Source organism: Bombus terrestris, chromosome 6, assembly GCF_910591885.1.
Source record: "Bombus terrestris chromosome 6, iyBomTerr1.2, whole genome shotgun sequence".
Lineage (NCBI taxonomy): Eukaryota > Metazoa > Arthropoda > Insecta > Hymenoptera > Apidae > Bombus > Bombus terrestris.
The window spans coordinates 11333563-11353738 of NC_063274.1; the positions used below are offsets into that span (position 1 = coordinate 11333563).

Genomic DNA, 20176 nt, shown 5'->3' on the forward strand with positions numbered 1-20176 from the left:
GCTGACGGATTTCACCGATCCATCGAGCCAGACTCGATCCTCTGCATCTGCCACGTGCCCCCACATTACGGCATAATGTGTCACTGTGCCACGGCCGGCTCTCTTCCCTTCTCTCTCTCGAACGATTTAACAGCGCCGGCAGCCACTCTTCTCTCACGCACACCAAGAATCTCGTATGTGGAATCCTAGATTTTGGAAACTCGTCGAATTGAATGGCGCGCAGCTGAATGCAGCTCGTGCAGCAACGTTTCGCTCGAAAAACGAGCGAAAAAGACGCGAGCATCGGAGGTGGAAGAGAGACGCGGAGTGGTTCACGGGTACAGTTTTTCAGTATCCACCCCTTTTCACCCTCTCTCTCTCTATGATTTTTTTTCTCTTTTTTTTCGTTTTCCTACAATATCGGGCGTTGCTGTTGCAAGATGCAACCTCGGATGAGTTGTGAAAATATTGACGCTTTGTGGGCCGCGACAGTTTATTCGGGTCCTCGCTTCGCGGTCCTTCAGGGAATAATAGACACTGGATTTTTATCGATGGGTTCCCGAGAAACATCGATGGATCGCCGGTTCCTATGGAATCTGTTAACTTTACTCCGCTATGGTTCCACGTATGACAGATTATACCGACGATGATCGGTTTCGTCGAGCGAAACGCATCGAATATATAATATCGATGTTTGGACAATTGAACGATCAAATTAAATACATTCGCGCTTTGACTGAGGAATAATGGAGAATTATCTACTTACCATGACCACAGTGATTCGTCATCGTGAATGTAGTATCTCTAGATCGTGTATTGGAAGAATGATTAATAAACAATTAAGATGTTATGCTCGTTTTAATTCTTTGTTGAGTACCGAACGAAATATTAGTAGATCCAGCTATAAGAACTGGTACTGCAATGTGATGATTCTTTCCACAAAATATTAATCAGTATGAATATTTCTTAATACTTACGCACTCATACCTGGTTGAAGAACTCGAGAGAATCCATCTTTTTAGACAGATAGGTGATATGGGAGGAAAAAGAAAAAGCACGAGAACGATTAAACAGTGAGTTTTTAATAATAAAAATATTTTGACAGACGTCAACTCGATGGGAACATTCATTACAATGAGTGGCGGTGGTTTGCGGTATGATTCGCGAGAAATCCGGCATAGACTTTTGGTGAGAGTTGAAGAGGGGGTTCGTGTGGTTTGGTAGGATCGATAAAATTACAAGTAAACGCCATTATAATACAAAGAATCTGTTTTTCTGTTTCATTTTTCGTTTTCCTATTTCCAAGGTAGGAATTCAATGATCGACAGCGAAGTAGCGCGGTATGATCATGACAATGACAATAATTAATAATGTTTAATAATAATAACTACGGGTAGAGTACTATGATTAATTATATTACTTAAAAAACGGTCTATTCGTATTTGTACGCGCAATATCTTTCTTTATAATATCCCGTTTCTTCTTCCCCTTTTCTTTATTTTACTTCTTTCCACTTTAGTTTCTCTTTTTTTTCCTTCTTTTCTTATCTATTTAGGAATACTATTAAAAATCAGTCTTGTGGTTCAGATATATTAGGTGTCTGGTGAGGTAGTGTCAGTTTCATAGTATACATCGAGTGCCACTTGATTCCCCGATACGCCACTTGTCTTTGCTTTTTTTTCTATTTTTCTTATTTTTTATTTTTATTTTTTTTAGAAAAGAAATCTTCGATCGATTGTACACAACGTGTCTCTTAACGAACAAATTTTATCTTCTTCTCGCTTCTATTCAATGACGTGTACAGTTAATACAAACATTGTTTGCAGGCATGTGTTTACGCGTGCAAAATTTCTATTACAGAAAATCTTTATAACAAACGGCTGATAAATCGAGTTAGTAAATCTCTGCAAAGTTTCGTGCACACAAATGACAAAATATCGTAATTTTGCAACGAGATTATGTGCTTCGACAGCTTTCAATTTCCACACATACGTAACACACACACACACACACACGCGCACGCGCGCACACGTATATTGATGTAATACATACATGCTATTGTATGATTCTAATACTAAAAATAAGAAACAATCAAATGGCACAGTGTCATCACTGTAAAATTTCTACGAATAAATTGTACATCAATAATAACATTACATCGTGTAATGACGCAACGAATATGATATAAAATAGGAAAGATTTGGAAATGTTGTAAATATAACTATAGTTGAAAGACGTTACAATATACAAACAGGATATAGTAATTTGGATAGGATGTTTATGAACGGTGGCTGCAGACTGTTTGCTGTCATTGAGAAACTTTGTATACCTTGGATACACGCCTGCGGACAATGTTAACTTTAAAGCTGGTATCATTAGGTAAACTTTACAATAGTTTGGGTTGAGTTACTTGTTCTTTGAGTATATATTACACAGGTAAATTAATCCAGTGACTCGTCGAACAAAAATTCCAATGTAGATTTAGATGTCATGCGTTAGAACTACATTGTTAAAATCATTGTATAAAGTCAAACGAAGTTACAGGTAGTATTTTTCTAAAATTATCATAAAACAAAAGAATAGTTATCTACTAGATACTGATATATTTAAAGACACCAAACCAATTTACCTAATGATCCTCGTTGATATTTATCACACGCGATATAGTACAAATAGAAAATAGATTAGAAACAAAATCTCAACTATTACATTTATCTGTAATTTAACAATATCAGATCCGAAGAGTTCGTCATCTTTCGGCGTATCAAAGATCAAAGAATGTCCGTAAGAAACGTGCACAGCGATCGACATTTCGAACGGTATACGTGGATCGGGCGCCCACTCTCAAGTAGCCTTCGTTTAATTAGAGTAGCGAGAATATCGTCTATCCGTAAATACCGCGGAACACTGTTAATCAACGTTTATAGTAGTAGTTTATAGGCATAAAATTTGAATTTGTACCGTGTGTATGGCGACGTTCGCGCGCGCCTGTGTTGTTCGAAGCATTTTCACATGGTGAAAGTATAGAGACGATATTTACGTTCGTTTGGTCACCATAGAGAATAAACAACCCGCAATAACGAACATCGCGATTAACCGTATTTGAATTTACGCGCGAACGATCGACCGGCTCGTGCATACGTGATTAGCGTCTGCGTTGACTGTACAAAATTATAACTATATACGTATAATTCTAGTTACATAGATACAGAGAAGTATACACCATAGGTACATAATTTTTAATCGAGTATTCGAGCGATCGGAAGTGACAGACGCAGACTCGAATACGTTTCCCTCCGACATGCTCAATTGAGTAATAAATATTACATTTTTTCATTTGTCATATTGTACAGATATTACTACGCGTTTAGTAGATAAATCGATAATGATATACATGATCGCTAATAAAGATTATATTATACAGATTAATTTCTAGTCATGATAAATATCGTATGATTTCTCGTATTAATGTACATTGTATTCGAGTTTCACTTCCGCTAACTCGTGAGTCCCAAACTTTTTCTTTGCGATACACATCGTATTCGATATAATGTTATAATTTGACACAAACATATAGTAATCGTATGTATACGTATGTTCTTTTTTCCCTTGTACATTAAGATTAAAAGGACAACAACGATAATGATTATTACGACAGTAGGTAGGACAAGCGATAATTCTATTTTTTTTCTTTAAATACAAATAGGTACTCGATGCGAGACTTCCGTTTTTATCTTTAATCCATTAGTTCTTTTCGTCTAATTTTCGGCTATTATTTTCAGTGATTCTGGTCTGTTTACAAAGAAACATAGAAAACAATTGGCCCGTATATATGAACCGATATATAGCGGGCCGACAGGAACGTAATTTCACCAGTATCAATTCGGAACTAACAACCATTAACTAGGAATCGATCTCTTTCAAGGTACCGTGTTTCAGAAATCGTCGTCGGGTAGAATCTATCGTCCACGAATGGAAATTGACTGGCAAGAAGAAAAAAAAGAACGAATCATACGATTTTACTTTATTTCTTTTCCTGTTTCCTCTTTCCTCTTATGGTATCAATTTTTCGCCATTTGCTTCGTGGATTTTATCTATTCGACGACGTAAATTCTACAGAATGATGTATATAAAACTAGGATAGAGCGTAGTTTGCCTCTCGTTACGTTATTAAACTTCTATTTAAAATTCGATTTTTCAAACAACTGATCGATGTCGTGCAAAACAGAATCAACGAGCGTACCGTGCTCTTAGCTTTAACTACCGAAAGACTATTTCTCTTTTGCGAATATATGATCTACTTAATGGCACATAATTATAGGAAAAACAAATGGCAATCAAACGAGGAACATGATATTATTGCGATACTGCGTAGTTTAGTGGGATCTATGTTTAGTATACGTTTATTTTAACACGATCAATAGTGTGCAGGTGGTGTAGATGATTTCACTAAAATAGCTATTTTAGTGATTGTAAAGGTTTCCTAAGAAATATTTCAATTTAATATTAACCTTTAGCATAGATGATTAATGTATAACTTAAAAACGATCTTACTAAAATGCAATTTCTCAATGATACTAGATTAATTCAGTTTTAGATTATTTTTCTAGAAATAGACTCATAATAAGAAATTAAGGAATTCAATATATGAGAGAATTCTTAGCCAAGAATTATTTTACCTTTTTATTTTTCCTTTTTACCTTCTCTATTAATAGAGAATGAACCACTTCACATCATAAAACACATTAACAAAAACAAGTTATAATACAAACTATCTTTCTAGCTATTATCATCACAAGTCACTGTTGCAAGCATAAATCTTTATATGCAACAATATTTTACTATTATATTCGCTTTTCAGACTGTTATACGATTCGGTAATTAGTTTGATTAAGTTAAAAGCTCACGTTGATTTTCAATGACAACGACATTGGTCCATCCATAGATTCATTTCATCCATAGATTATTATTACTAGGCTGCGAACTTTCATGCGAATTTATACTTTTATGAAGGGAGCTGCAAAAATGAAAACTAAATAGGAGAAAATCATTGTAAATTCTAAATATTCTAAACAATATTTATACCTTTGTACGTTATAAAAATTTGCAGTTTGTTATAGATAAATGAATATACAGGTAAATTCAGTCGAAAAGCGAATCGAAGGATTAACGGTACGCTCGTATATTACAAGAAAAAACGCAATTTATAATATTCTTTTATCTTGTATATCGCTTTATTTTGAGGGTGGGTTTCTCTAAATATATAATACACCTGGGATTCGGGGTGGTTTTTGCTTTTCTCCGGGGTACGAGGCCGGAGCTTACTGACCTCTGTCGCTGTTACTCGAATAGCTGTCGATGTTGAAATCAATTGACGTCTATTTAAAGACGAACTAATGGACGAACAAACGGAGAAGAAAAGTATCTTTTCTTCAAAATAAATGGAACATTCTATTTCATTCGAAACGATATATAAACAAATATAGGATGACAAAAATTAATAGATTGTAGCAGTGACATTGATTAACTCGATCTTTTTGGAAATTCCTAAATTTCATTTTTTGGATACATGTGTCGATCTCATACTCACTTACGCTTTTCAAAAGTTTTTGAAACATTCTGAATACGATAATTGTCTTATTTGAATAAAAATTGAGATTCAAAGGAAGGTAATTTAAAGATGACATTTATATAACTTGTCAACGACCCGATGCGTTTACAGAGCATTAGAAAAATGGAATATTACTTAAGAACTTTGTGATCCATTTAACACTTAACATTCTTATTTTTTCTCGAATTGTTCAGTAAAATAATTGGTTGCTTTCTGAGCAGTTTAACCAAGTGTACGAATAACGCGGTGCCATTGTAATTATATATTAATGGTAAAAACATAAATCCATGAAATGTATTGTATAGTACCATTTATCAAAAAATGTATATGAGAAGTATCGCGTCGGTCTGCTCTCAACCGTAATTTGTGTCACGCGTGTCGTAATAATCTCAGAACTACAATGCAAAATAAAAAATAAAGAATGAACGATTTGAAAGTTCTTAGGTTACATATACATTCTTCTACACTCTGTAGTGTAAGTCGTGAGTTTTTTCTATAATTTCCAAAGGAAAGGAAATTTTTGGTACGTAGAAGCAGTGTAATGAGCGACCAAAACGTTTAGCTTGAAAGAGCTCGAGAGATGCTTCGTAACACGTGTATAAAAGGGCGAAAACGCGCGGTCTCAAAGAGGGAGGAAGAGGCAAGTGGGCTGGAAAATGTTCCTCGAAAGCTTGGAACGTGAATAACGAGTGAGAAGTGCGGATGAGTCGGGACCTTTGGGAAAGAATGTGGCGAAAGTGTAACGCAGCGGCTATGGATTCTGTTTCCCCGGTACGACCCCAGCTATATTTTCACTTTCGAAAAGAGAAAGTCCACCGATTAATTTCCAAACTTATTTCTTCTACGTCGATGCAGTTAACTGTTTATGTTTGCTTTGCGCTTCGATCGTCAATTACCGTGTTTCGTTGATAATTATGATTTTAAAATATTGATACAAAATCGATTCAATTCAAAGTTTAAATTAAAGACACACCTTCAAAAACAAATGTACCAGTAAATTTTATCTCTTAGTAGAATTATCAATCAAAATCTCACTCTTAATTTGCTAAATTATCTTCAAATGTTATCTTCAATGATTCAAGCTTTTTTATGGAAAAGAAGCAAAAATTATAAAAGTGAGTATCAATGTGCACTCGGTTTAAAAGACGATTTTCTAAACCCGTAGACATCTTAGTCTATATCCTAGGAGAAGTGAAAGAAAACTTTGGTATTTTTAGATCAAAATAATTCATTTACTCAAAAATCCCTATTAACGTTATTCATCGAAAAGCTAATTCTGAATTACGAGATATCTTCAGCATCCTAAAACAAAATGAAGTGAACGCGAGATTTAATAAAGACCTAAACGAAACAGAGTCGAGCACCTAGTGAAGAAGTTGTTCTTCGCACTAGCCGAGCCTTCTTTCGTTCCTTCTCTTACGAAATGGTCATACGAATCGAACGGAAGCGAAACGAGGGCAATTTGTGTCCCCGGCAGTGTTTCGTGCGGCACTTGCAGAAAATGCAGACGAGGATACCTACTTCTCTTGTCCTTTTATGTCATCGAAAAGCCGAGCGGTATACAGAGTACATCGTGTTATATTACTTGGCTTCGGCGTTACAATTTCAGAAACAACAAATGGGGTCCAGTAGACCCGGAAGAGGGAGGATGAATGACGTTACCATGACCACTTCTCGTGTCCCCAAAAAGAGTCCTAGGACTGACCCATGGAACAATGAGCCGAAATGGCCTCGAAACACACCGATGAAATTTGCATGCTGACCGGTGAACATAAATCAGAGGACCATTGAGGCAAAGTTGGCATAGGCTATCCGCTAGAAAGTCGACGACGGAGGGATGCTTTATCTCGTTTTGAAGACGACCACCGGCTGCGAATTTTCGGCACGCGGCTGTGTGTATCATTGCGAAAACTGGTTCGCGCGAAACAGACGGCCGCCGTAGTCTAAGCAACAAAAGATCGTTCTCCTTCGAGCAACCGGCTGCCTGTTAGAAAAAAAGATGGAAATCGGAGAAGAAAAGATGGTCCCTGATTGTACAACGAGAATGAACAGAGAACACGTATCCTTCGTGAAACGAAGGATTCTCGTACAAGGATCCACTCGCAGGTTTCGATCATTGTACGGATTAATGCGAATCGAAATCACGTCGGAAGATCGTCTTACGGGTTGAATTTTTTGCGAAGGCGAATGTAAATCAAGGGTGATTCGGGTTTTTTGATTCTTCGCTCTTGCGAGATGATTTTTAAACTCTGATGTGTGTATTCGTGTATAAAAGAATACGTAGAGTGATTTCTGCTACATTTCCATAAAATAGAGTTTTATTGTCACTGAAAACTAAATTGCATCTTTCTAAGTTATGAAAGCATATATTAATTTAGTTTATTGTGAAGCTAGACGGATGACTCTTAAGAATAGAAATCCAAAGACTTAATTAGAAGATTTTTAAGAAATTAAATTCAAATTCTTAAAATCTTAACTTACATTACTATGACTTTTAATTTGCCGCATAGTGCGAAAATTTGTGGCTATTTTCTCAATTGTTACTTGGGAATCGAAGAAGTGTATGTAGATATAAAGCTTGTGAAGATAACGATTGATATTCCATGAATTTTAATAAAACTCTAGCGTTAAATGTGTTCTAATATTTAAATGCAATGATAGTGCAATATTTAAATATATCGAAGTCAATCTTTTGTGTCACAATTCTCTAACTTTAATATGAAATGAAGTATCTCGTTAGCGAAAGGCATGATGCTAGATGTACACGTTTGAGGGTGCAAATCAGTAAGTATAGAAGACATCTCGAGCTCATTCTTGGTGCTACGTAACAAAAAATCATGCTGATACCGTTGGAAGGTATGAGTTATTATCATCAGTTATGTTATCATCAGTTAGCTAACAGTTATTATCATCTCAGTTACACGCGTACACGTACTTCAAGTAACTTACTTGTGTGGTACCGTTACAGACAAAATTAACTTAAAAAGCGCATTGTATAAACGTCTTGTAAATTGCATAAAGTTACATTTCTTACAAGAAAAAAAAAAAAAAAAAAAGACGAAAGGAAGACAAGAAATTGAAGATCGACAAAGAACACTGAGAAATATAAAAGAATTAAAAAAAAAAAGAACAATGGTGTCGACAGCTTGACAAATCAGTGAAGTGCAAAAGCGACAGAGGACCGACGAACCGATGTCACTCCCCCCCGCTACTTTTACTGTCAGAGGAACTTGTATACCAGTACATTCATTCTGTAATTTCTAGTTTTATTTTTCGATTCTCTCTCCAATCATTCACGTGCACATATGTACATATGTGTCGAACACAATCACACTCACATTTACACGAACGGAGACACATGTACTTGCTTCTGTCTCTCATATTTTTATAGATACCTATCTAAGTAATAATTAATATCTATCTAAACTCATTATCGCGGCTTTCATTGAAAAACGGAACACGCGAAACTACAGCGACCAACTAAATACACAATTACCTTTCAATTTCTTTGTTGTCGCGTAATTATGTACACGAAGGAAATAAACCAACAGCTCAGAAAAGAAAATCCTGGCTGCTTTTCCTCTCGTATATATAATATCAATCCATTTCCTTCTTTTTCTCATTGCCAAAAAGATTCACGTCCCTGAATGTTTGTTCCATTTTTATAAATTACACGTTTTACGTGGAGGATACTCGTAGACCTGCCAATACGCTTTTCGACCTCTATCTTTCATCCTCCCTTGCCTCGTTTAGGTACAGTAATAATTAATAATCATCTATAATAATATAATATATATATCTATAAAAAGCATCTTAACAATAGTGACTGTGAACCGGTGCGTGGAGGATTCAGTGTGAGGATTCAATTCGATTCGTGAGCCTGTCGGGACTCGATTCGCCTTGCTATCCAATATAAACGAGAAACTCCATTTTTCTCCCTTCTGACGATCTCTTTCTATTTCTTTCTCCCCTTATATCTTTTCCTTTGCCCACCCTAAAAACCTTGGAGTAGCGTTTTTCCTTGGGTAGAAGCGTCGAACCGAGATAAAGTACAGGGTGGCTTTTCTACAAGTATTGTGTCTACGTACCCCTAAAGACTCCACTAGGACGCGTGGCCGACATTAGCCGCGGCAGTGTTTCCAAGGGATGCGAAGTGCGTGTATTTGTTGTGGTGACTTTGAAGAAAAACAGCGTTTGGGCTGGACGTTCCCGACACCATATCGATGTCATCATCATCCTCTCCGTGAATGATGTCACTGCTCGGGCTATGACTTAATGGCGAGTCACTGATGCTATTTGACTGAGAGTGTGGTCTGCACTGAGAATGCATACCAGTTGACATAGATAAGTCTTCTGGTTCCGTTTGCTCTGGTAAATCCACAGGAATACCGGCTAAATTCAATGGTATAGGCATAGAATTGCCGATGATAGGATTTGCTAATTGATTACTGAACTTATGCACAGGTCTAACAGAAGCACTTGTTTTTTTGCTGGCTAATGATGATGCTTCGGCTTCCTCTACTTCTACGTCGATATCAATGTCGATATCCTCTTCTAAATCGTCGCTTGCCAATGACGGAGAGGCAACCTGTGTTCTCGTTACTTGTCCAGAGTTCATACTGGTGCCACACTTGTGATGTATCAGGTGGTGCCTTCGTCTGAATCGCATCTGACATTGCTCGCACTCGAACGGTTTCTCGCCCTTGTGGATCAGCAGATGAGCCTTTAGTTGATTCGAGTCGCTGAACTTGGCTGAACATAACTCGCACGCGTATGGACGTTCACCAGTGTGCACGCGCAAGTGGCGACGCAGGTTGGCTACTTGGACGAATTGGCGATCACAGTGGCTACAGTGGTAAGGCTTCTCGCCCGTGTGAAGTCGCATGTGGGTCTTTAGATGATGGTCCCGTGTGAATCTGCATCACAAATGTAACGATTTTCTTTTTAATTTTGGTAGATTTGACTTTGATCTTTCATTGCATAATTGGGAATTGCGTGTACTTCCGCTAAAAGGTGATAGGATACGGTAACTACAGTATAAATGTAGTATATTGCGTTTGTAAAAATGTAGAAAAATTTTGATGTAGGATAGCATGTTGAAAGAGTTCAACTCTTTGGTCAACGGAATAAATATCTCGATACTGTGCACTTCAAAGCTGGTATCTTGACTTTTATCTGTATCGTTTCCAGATACGTTTCAAATGGAAATATCGTGCCTGCAGATTTGCATGTTCAGAATTCTGAATAAAGAATAGTAGCACAAAGTAAACAGTAGCACAAACACAAGGCGAAGAAATAAGCAAGGTACGTCGATGGGAAAGAATTCACGATGAGTTTTACTTTTTTAATGACTTTAAGCTTATTTCGTTTTTATTAAATCATGCAAAAGCTAACTAACGTTATGTTATCTCAAAGAGATACGAATTGGGATTCTATTCAAGAATAACATTGATCTAATGTCATATATCCATCATATATGAATATCATTACTGAGCATCGTACAAAAATTGATACTTTTGAAACAACTTGAAAATCAAGTGAGAAATTTATATTAAGATATATAACCACGGAAAACATTTCCGAGAAATGGTTATCGTACTATGTTCTTGTCATTTTAATTTTCTTAGTAATGAAATCTTTATTCTTGCTTTCTGCTGTGCGTCATTGATGACGCAGTACGAAACGCATTAACACGATTGCTTAACTTGTTTCACTAAAAATAAGATCTTCGCATGTGATATTTTATATCTTATATTTGATATCAATGCCAGTCAACATTTTAACATATCGAGACTACGATCATCCAGAGATTCTATTGCGTAACAAAAGTTACAATTTTGCGATGATATGAAGTGTTTCGATTGTTACATAAAAAATGTATAGTCCCAGTTAAAAAGATATGACCCTAGAAAAAAATCATTTTCAGGGCAGGAATTCATAATATTCGTTGTTGCAGATCAATCAATTTTATCCTGATATAATTTTCTACATTGATGAGAGTAACTATATAAGATATTAAGTAATCTAAAATGAATTGAATACTCATTATATTAAAATACACATGAAGAACAATCATTCTCTTTCTCAACTCACCTTTTGTGACATTCCGGACACTCGAAAGGTTTCTCACCGGTGTGGGTGCGTTCGTGGTTCTGCAGCACGTGCTTATAGCCAAACGATCTGGAGCACACTCCACAGGTGAACACCTTGTCCCTTCCGTCCTTACCCGCTTCAGGACTGATTGAGCTTGGTGGACTTAAAGGCGCTGAGCCCTCTAACGGTTGTTGTACAGTATCCACTTTTGACTTTTGTAATTTCCTCTTGGTCGCCTGACCTCTCTTCGTGATTTTATCACCACTACTACTTACTACGCTGTTAACATTGTTATTGTTATTTGTGACGCCATTATTGGCGCGTTTGGACGTAGATTTACTGCTCAACGCAGGTGAGACAGATCCTGGTGAGTGGTGAAGCGGCGACGGAGGTGAGGATGCAGTGGGTGGAGCCCAACCATTGAATAAAGTTTGGTGGTGTCCGTACAGAGACGGGCTGGAGGCTAATGTCGCGTGCAATGACACGGGAATCCCTGCAGCCATCAGAGCTGCTGTTCTACTTGCAGCCAGTAATTGCTGAGGTGTGAGCATAGATAAACCTGGCGATGCGTTACCCATTCCAGGGAACACCACTTGCGACGTGTTGTTCAGCGGTGACGACAATGGTTGTTTCTCCGATTCTTGTTTCATGTCGTGGTGTTGTCCAACTGTAAGAAATATTATTGTTGTGCCAATATTGGTTTAAAAGTAATCGTTGATCATATGTAGAGGAAATTTCGTCAATTTTTACAAATATGGATTTAATATGTAACATTATGACCATAACTGATATTGATATCAATATGGTCTATGCTCAATTTTGAGAAATATTTTCGCGACCCTTCGTTTGTGTTATATGATTCATTAGTAAAGGAGAAAGATTTCTTGAATGGTAATTGATTACAATTATTAGTATTATTATTAATTATTAGTATTATTATACAATTATTATTAATTAGTATTATAGTAAAGGAAGCTGAATATTAGTCCTGAACACAAATAATTCTGACAAACATAATTCTGCTGTAGTTAGGACATATAGACTTTCAAGTGTTTCTTATTCCTACACTATTAATGTTGCAAGAACTTCAAGAAAGACATACACAAATATTGACCTTCATTTTAGATAACTACCACATTAACAACTAACAACCATGAAATTCCTGTCAACTATCATTTCCTACACTTCTCTCATAATATATCAAACAAATGGATAAAACGAACTTAAAAATGTCGATTTTGATTTTCGATTGAAAATGTTGATTTTATAAAATACTAGTACAAGATAGCTATCTTTCTAGCAATAAAAATTAAAAGAAGTCGACTTCTGGATACAGATTTTCGCAACTCGCCTGACGTTCTGACGAATAGTGTGGCGTTTCACAACAAATCGCGTGGTGTGGCCCGCTGGCTACGAGAGACGCGAATACGATGCGCGAAAAAGGACGAGCGTTTGTACGTGTACGGAATCGTACGACGATCTTTTCTCCCGCGTGCTCCACAGTGTGTCTGTATTTTCTTCCTTGTCACTACCTCGCAGCCCTCCCACACACGTTCCTCACACGTGAGCGAGAAGCACGGTCCTCCTCCATTCACTCACACTCTCGTACGGCGGCGGTTCATTCATAAGCCTCGACTTCCCACCCACGTCACCGCGATGTACCCGCCTCTCTTCGACTTGAGGCCAACGACTCTGTGAAAGTGCAGGCCGTGTCTGCATTCTACTAACATCTCCACGTGGTTTTCCGCGTACACGTCGGGTTTTCCACGTTTTTTCTTTCACGTACAAATGGAATTTTCGCGGATTTTAGTGTAAAAACTGAATTTCGAAAAATTTTCGGTGTAGGAATTTCTCGGGGCGAAAAGCATGTTTTTTTTGGAAGATTTTAGAGTAGAAATCTCTAAAAACGAACGTTTTGGGGTTTTGGCATAAAAATCGAATTTCAAAGAAGTCAAGTAGAAAACCAAATTTGTGAAAGTTATCACGTAGAAATTAAATTTTTGGGAATATTCAATGTGGAAGAATTTTTCCTACAGGGAAACTTTTTCGAAGTTCTCACATAGAAATCGTATTTTGAAGATTTTTCACAGAAACCGTACTTTCAGGACTTTTCATATAGAAATTGTATTTTTGGAGGTGTTTCCACGAAGAAATTTTTTCGAGGTATGAAATGTATACGGTCATGTAAGAACTCGGAGTTTCATTGTTTGTGAAGAATCGTGTTTTCTGCTTAAGAAACAGTGATATTGGAACTCTGTTTTTGAATGTTAAAAAATAAAGATTCTTAGCATATTTTTCTTTTAAAATAATGCAATTTAAGTGAAGAAGATATTACGAAAGATAATTTTAACATCCTCAAAAAAAAAAAAAAAAAAAAAAAAGAGAGCAACCCTCGTATTAGGGTTACACCTTCCGATGATTGCTTATTCGCGTGATTGGCAAGGCTCGACGAGGTAATTGAATTAATAAGAGGCTCGGTTTACGAAATTAGCGGATGCAAGAGATATTATGATAACGACGAAATAATAATTCGATGGTACATTTACATCAGAGAGTGATCGTTTTCCTTCGAAGTTTTACTTCTTATTCGCAGAAGGAATAAATCGACATCGAGACTTAAATCGTAATTATTCGAAGACTTCTGTCTAACTGGCCACTTGCAATCTACATGCAAGATGAGACGAAGTTTAATTTAAGGAAACAATGAATCAACCGGCCATGGCGGTTCAGCCCGCCACTTACTAATTAATGGACCGTTTAGAAGGGGAACTGTAATGAGACCCAGTTGAATCAATAAGGGCGAGTAAGATCTATTCTCTTTTCTTCTCTTACCCTAAAACCTCCCTTAACGTGGCCTAAGATTCTTACAGCCTACAATCGCCGTTTCCCGGCAACACGACCAGAAGTACCGCCCCGCTCGCATCCCTACCCTAATTGGTCGCAACCCCAATATTCCATTCCGAATCCCTTTCCCTTAGGTCCGAATAAAAATTTCTTCTTCGCTGCCAGCCTTCTTTACTTCTGAACATGGAACGTAATCTCAATAAAGACTGAAAAATACATAGAATATATATTTATAAAATCTGGTCGATTCTATAAATAAAGTAGTATGTAGTTTTCTGTTAAACCATTATCTTAATTTGATTTTAATAGAATTTGAATTCTCCTTAGCGACCTTTTAGCTATTTAGAGGCTGATCAAGTTCATAAATCGGAAAATAGAAAAATGTGATGATATTACAATATATTTTATTTCATAAAATTTTCCTTTAAAGGTACAATAATCTTTTTATTTTCTCGCAACAAATAAAGTTAAAAAAAGTAATTTATTTCTTAAGAAGTTTAATATCTATCGTGTTTATTAGACGGAGTTTGATTATACATAATTGAATATCAAAATATTCAAATGTACACGATTCTTGGGCAATTTTTTCTCTTACATCAGTCTGTTTATCTTTCTACATATTCATTAAGCAATGACGAATGGCATTGACGTTATATGTATATTATGAAAGATGGTACGTGAATTATGGAACCTACAAATAGGAAACTATTTCTAAGAATAAATTAAATAAATGAAGAAATATACGAAACTGTTTGCTGTATATGGTAACCGAATAATGACGCTATAAATAAGTTCATTTCATGTAGCCTTAAAAGAATCATACTGTTCTCATAATATTTTTTGTAAAACATAGGATTTATATTATAGATTAGTCAATCATACCTGTTTCACGAGATCATACTTCGAGTAATCGAAACGAGGAATCGTATATTACTACATTACTAATTACAGACTCTTTCACAGAAAAACACGATCGTCTAAAGAACGAGCAAAGATCAACTTTCGACTAATCGAAACAAGAAGCCACGTATATATATTACCGTATAACAATAATTCTGCTAAATTATTTCCTCAAATCTAAAAAGTTTCTTAAAGATAGAAGAAATATAATTATGTATGTTAAAATAATAAGCAAAAAATTAATAAGATATAAATTTTATTCAAAATATCATTTATCTAACAAATTTACATGCGAATGACCGTTAGCTAATCGAATGTCGATTCGATTCCATCTGATTCTGTAACTAAAACGCGTTAGTCGAATGCGCAACACAAGTTGGCGCGCGCGCGTAGAGAAAATATACCGTTGCACTTTGTTTATAACCTAGAAAACGTGTTCACAACGGACGCCGGCGATGCACTTCACGTTTTCGAGCATTTTCGTTGCAATCACACGGTGGCATGGTTATTTTCGGACGGCGGTTGCAACCGCGAAACTCGTCGAGTCTCATTTTCCTAAACCGAACTCTCCTCTCCCTTCCGTCGAGCAATTTCACGTCTTCCTGGCTTATCGATGTTTACAATATGTCACAACACGACTGTGTCGCCGCGAGCACTTTTAGACTTTGGCGGTACGCCAGTTTGTCGTTAACATGTCCCCTAAGCTAGAAAAACTTTATTCATTCGTCTTTTTTCGTGATTGTATCCACTTCGTGGAACATGAAAAATACATAACGCGATTGTGTAACTGCACGCCTCTTTCGGTACAAAACAAAGAAAAAGTGGTATCACCTTGGCCGTGTGTCAAAACAAACGCGAAACGAGAAACTGCGAATGCCTTTTGTTTTTGACCGGATGTGACGCCTGTTATACGCGATGAAACTCGTATTTATGAAACATTTAGATTGGGAATTGGCTTGTGCGGAAGATGAAATAAACGTTAGTGTCGATTGCAATATCTTTCCAATTTGGAAATTCTACCACAAACATTAATCTTTTCATAGCCACAATTAAAGTTTTTGCCAAATAATAAGACTCAGTATAAAGCATTAGATAGAACACATGTCTATTTTAGTAAAACCCGATTTAGTCTTTTTATTGTCTGAATTAGTAAATAGAAATAGTAAAGATTATGGTTTTTATATAGAAAGTATCTTGAAAAATTAATATCTACCAAATTTAATCCTTGTTTTTTTATATGATATATATATATATATGATAATTGTAGACATAGTTGAAATCATACGTGTGATTTTAACTGCTGACGAAAATAGTTTTTACAAAAAGTGAAAGGGTTAATGGAAGATTGTGTATTAAATAGTGCAGTACAGAGTAATGGACCCATTGACAAGTGAGAGTTCATACCTGCATTAATCTGCGCCTCTTGAAGATAAGACAGTGCCATTCTATGATCCGTGTTACGTGTTTTCACTATGACACTCCATCCACTTCTGTACACAATGCGCGAACACTTCCGACGATAGCAGAGAACGAGATGTATAGACGAACGCTTATACGTATAACCTAACAAACAGCGACACTGCACAAACAAAGAGCGTGGTCGAATGAAACGAATGGATCGTTTCTAGATGTTGTTCCTGTTTCCAATATTTCTTCAAAACCAATTCTTCCTTTCGTCTCGGGGTCAAGGCAGTTAAACGTGGAGAAGCGACGCGAGAGATCACCGAAATTTTATTCATTGAATTTACAGGAAATATGATGATATATTTCTCTTGATGACTGTCGTCTCTGCCGACGTTCTCGACAAAACTGGCGCGTATCCCGCGGAACCAAACGTCCTAAGAAAAATGAAGAGCAAAAAAAAGGAGGAAAACAAGAACATAAGAGAAAACAAGGTATGTAAAAACGTGATACTACTCTACTATAAACAACAAATGTCGTCGTCCGACTACAAGGAACGACGACAACCAACGACGTTACTCTGGGCTGACCTAACCCAATACTAACTGACAATCGAGTCGCGCTCTCTGTAGTCAAACATCCCCCACCGCCTTACTTCCAGCCTCCCCACTACCTCCTGTTTTCCCCTACTATTCACAGACTTTTCTACCCTCTCGAATCGCAACCCTAGATGCGCGAGTCGCACCAAACGTGCCTCTTTGGGGGATAAGGCAAGCCTAACGCATGTTAGACGAAGATACATAGAATGGAAGATGTAAAGGGTAGTGTGAGAGAAAAGATATACACTTGGAATACGTATTCGGTGAAATGATGGACGAGGATAGAACGTTGCATAGAAAGAGAACGTTATATTAGAACGTTAGGTTCAGAAAGAGAAAGGAACAGAGTAAACGAGAAACGAGACAGGGTGAACCTGCGACCGTGATCTTTAAGAGTGGGAGTAGTTCGGAAGTGTAGGGAAGACTGTATATTTCTCTGTCGTGTCAGGATGGACGAGTACGGCCACAGAAGGCGGGTAATTGGTGAAACCTGTGCGAGAAGAGGTAGGGAGTGGACGTGACATGAAGGAGAGGGAGCAAATAGAACGCAACGATATTTTGCAACTGTAAACGTCCTTACTCACCCTTTCGGATTGAGAGTTGCAAGGACGATAAAAAAAAACAGGTGGGAGGGTATAAAAGGAGATTGTTACAAAAGATGATCTTTTTCTTGTGTGGTAGCCATTCTTTTAATGCATATTTTAGTTTTCCTTTTTGTCGTACAGAGTCGTCTGCGAAGGAAAGTTTTTCTTATTTATCTTTCCATGCTTACTTTCGTTTCGACCTAGAAAATTATTATTTTTATTCTTTTTTTATGGGAAGCATATTTTTGGTTATTTTGTGATTAATCGTGCCTTTTATGATATTTTTGGTAAAAATGTTGCAAATCTAGTTATGTATGATAAATTTTAAAACAGTGGAGGCACAACGTAATTCAATATTACAGTTTTGAGAATAATATCTTGTTTCTTCGTATTTATATTTCATGTTGATTTTTGACGTTATTATTAAACAGCAACAATATACACAGAATGTTCGAAAGGGATACAAAAGCGATAATAAAACTTCTAACAATTTGAACATATTCGTATTTCTACTACTTCACGAAAACCAAAACCACATATACGAGAAATTTACCCAAATATATCGAAAATAGGTGTCTACGATGTAATTAAGCAATTTAATAATGTATTTCGAAAATAGCACACATTTGCCCTTTTCTGAGATACGGGCTAGTGAATTAACGGATTAAAAGGAATTATATGCTTCATTGTCACTTTTCGAACCTTGCAAAATCTTACCTATTTTTACCTGAAAGTAATAAATCACATATTGTTTCGTGTTTATGCCAAATACTGATGGGTACTTGGTGATAAGGATGGGATCATAAAGTCTGTTTACAAACAGCAGTATCCCATTAAGTGTTTACGAACAGAGTTAACTTATTGTGCCTGCAATATATGAACACGTACACAAACATATAAATATACGAAACATATAAATCAAATCATGCAAATTATATTTCCAAACATTCTCATTGATGTGCCATATAATAGACTTTCGACTTCCGGGTTCTATCTAACACGTTCGTACCGACGCAGATCCCTGCTGGTTTACGCTCGAGTCTCCCATCAGGCGGTGTGCACCACCGGTGGCCCACATTTGAATGTTCCATAGACAGATATAGTTGAAAATTTAAATAATGGAAATTTAATGTCTATTAATTGAAAAAAATAGGATTTATTTAAAAACATATCAATTCAATGTTATAAAATTATTACAAGCATGAATATAGATACTAGCGTCGGCGTGAACGTGTTGATCGATCCCCGATTTAATCGATTACATAGATTTTTATTAAGGCGAGATAAGTGACCATTAGGTCAAAATCTGATTTTACTTTAACAGACAAATTTAAATTAAAACAGCAGGGAATATCGATCTTTTTGAAAAAGAAAATTATAATCATTATAATGATTCTGTTCATTAACAACCGATAAATGACAATTGCTTGAGTATATATTAGTTTATCACAGTTAAATTAAGCGTGAATTTACTGTACCAATAAAAAAAAGTCAAGAAAGGAAGAAAAAAGAGAAAAAGGTCTCTCTAACCGATAAAAAGGAAATAAACAAAAATTCTCGTTATTCGCTCGTTCACGGTTTCTCGACAGGCTTTCCACGTAGCGCGTCTCTTTCAACAATCAAACGCGCGCCGTGAACAATACAATTTACGCAAGCGACGCGACTCGACGCGACGGTGCGCGCCGGTGTCGCAAACGAAACGCCGGGGATTTCTCGTTGCTCGCGACTTCCGTCCAACGATAACGTGCATCGTACAAACGCACAATGGTCCAGAAAGCACAGAGATCCTACTGTTTTCCGAAAAAACGAATTCTGTCGAAACACACCCCTCTCTTTTCGCGTTCAAGCACCGCTACCCCCAGGGTTGGAGTTTTTTTCTTTCTTTTTTTCTCTCGGGGGTGAAAAGTACGACACACGCGTGCACTCTCCTTCTCTCACCTGCCCGTGTCGAGCGCGTGCCTGCAGCCAGAAACTTACGGGGCCACAGCACACGCTCGTGCGCGATAAAAAACTAGGAAGAATGCCCTTTCTGTATAGGCGCGGCCTTTCAGGTGTGTTTACGTGTGTATGTTTAGCGTGTATATATGTTCGACGTTGTGTAAGTATGTTTGATACGTGTACGTTCGCGAGAGCACGCTCTCCATCCTGTCAGTTTGTTGTCGTCC

General features: G+C 36.9%; 1 protein-coding gene across 1 annotated transcript; it reads right to left on the bottom strand.

The window, feature by feature from the left end:
• Positions 1–1040: 1040 nt before the first annotated feature.
• Positions 1041–17417, bottom strand: LOC100642205 (protein krueppel). Its single transcript, XM_003396015.4, has 3 exons — positions 16832–17417; positions 11684–12350; positions 1041–10506 (listed from the first exon to the last, which is right to left on the bottom strand). Exons 1-3 carry the CDS (start codon positions 16869–16871, stop codon positions 9693–9695), a joined length of 1521 nt encoding a protein of 506 aa, XP_003396063.2. The 5' UTR covers positions 16872–17417; the 3' UTR covers positions 1041–9692.
• Positions 17418–20176: the final 2759 nt, after the last annotated feature.

What these genes read in the sequence shown, in the direction of transcription:
- LOC100642205 (XM_003396015.4), bottom strand. Translation starts at nt 16,871, where the DNA reads ATGGCACTGTCTTATCTTCAAGAGGCGCAGATTAATGCAG. An exon ending in AGAGGCGCAGATTAATGCAG is followed by an intron (nt 12,351 to 16,831) that starts GTATGAACTCTC and finishes TATTTCTTACAG; the next exon opens with TTGGACAACACCACGACATG. An exon ending in TGTCCGGAATGTCACAAAAG is followed by an intron (nt 10,507 to 11,683) that starts GTGAGTTGAGAA and finishes TTTGTGATGCAG; the next exon opens with ATTCACACGGGACCATCATC.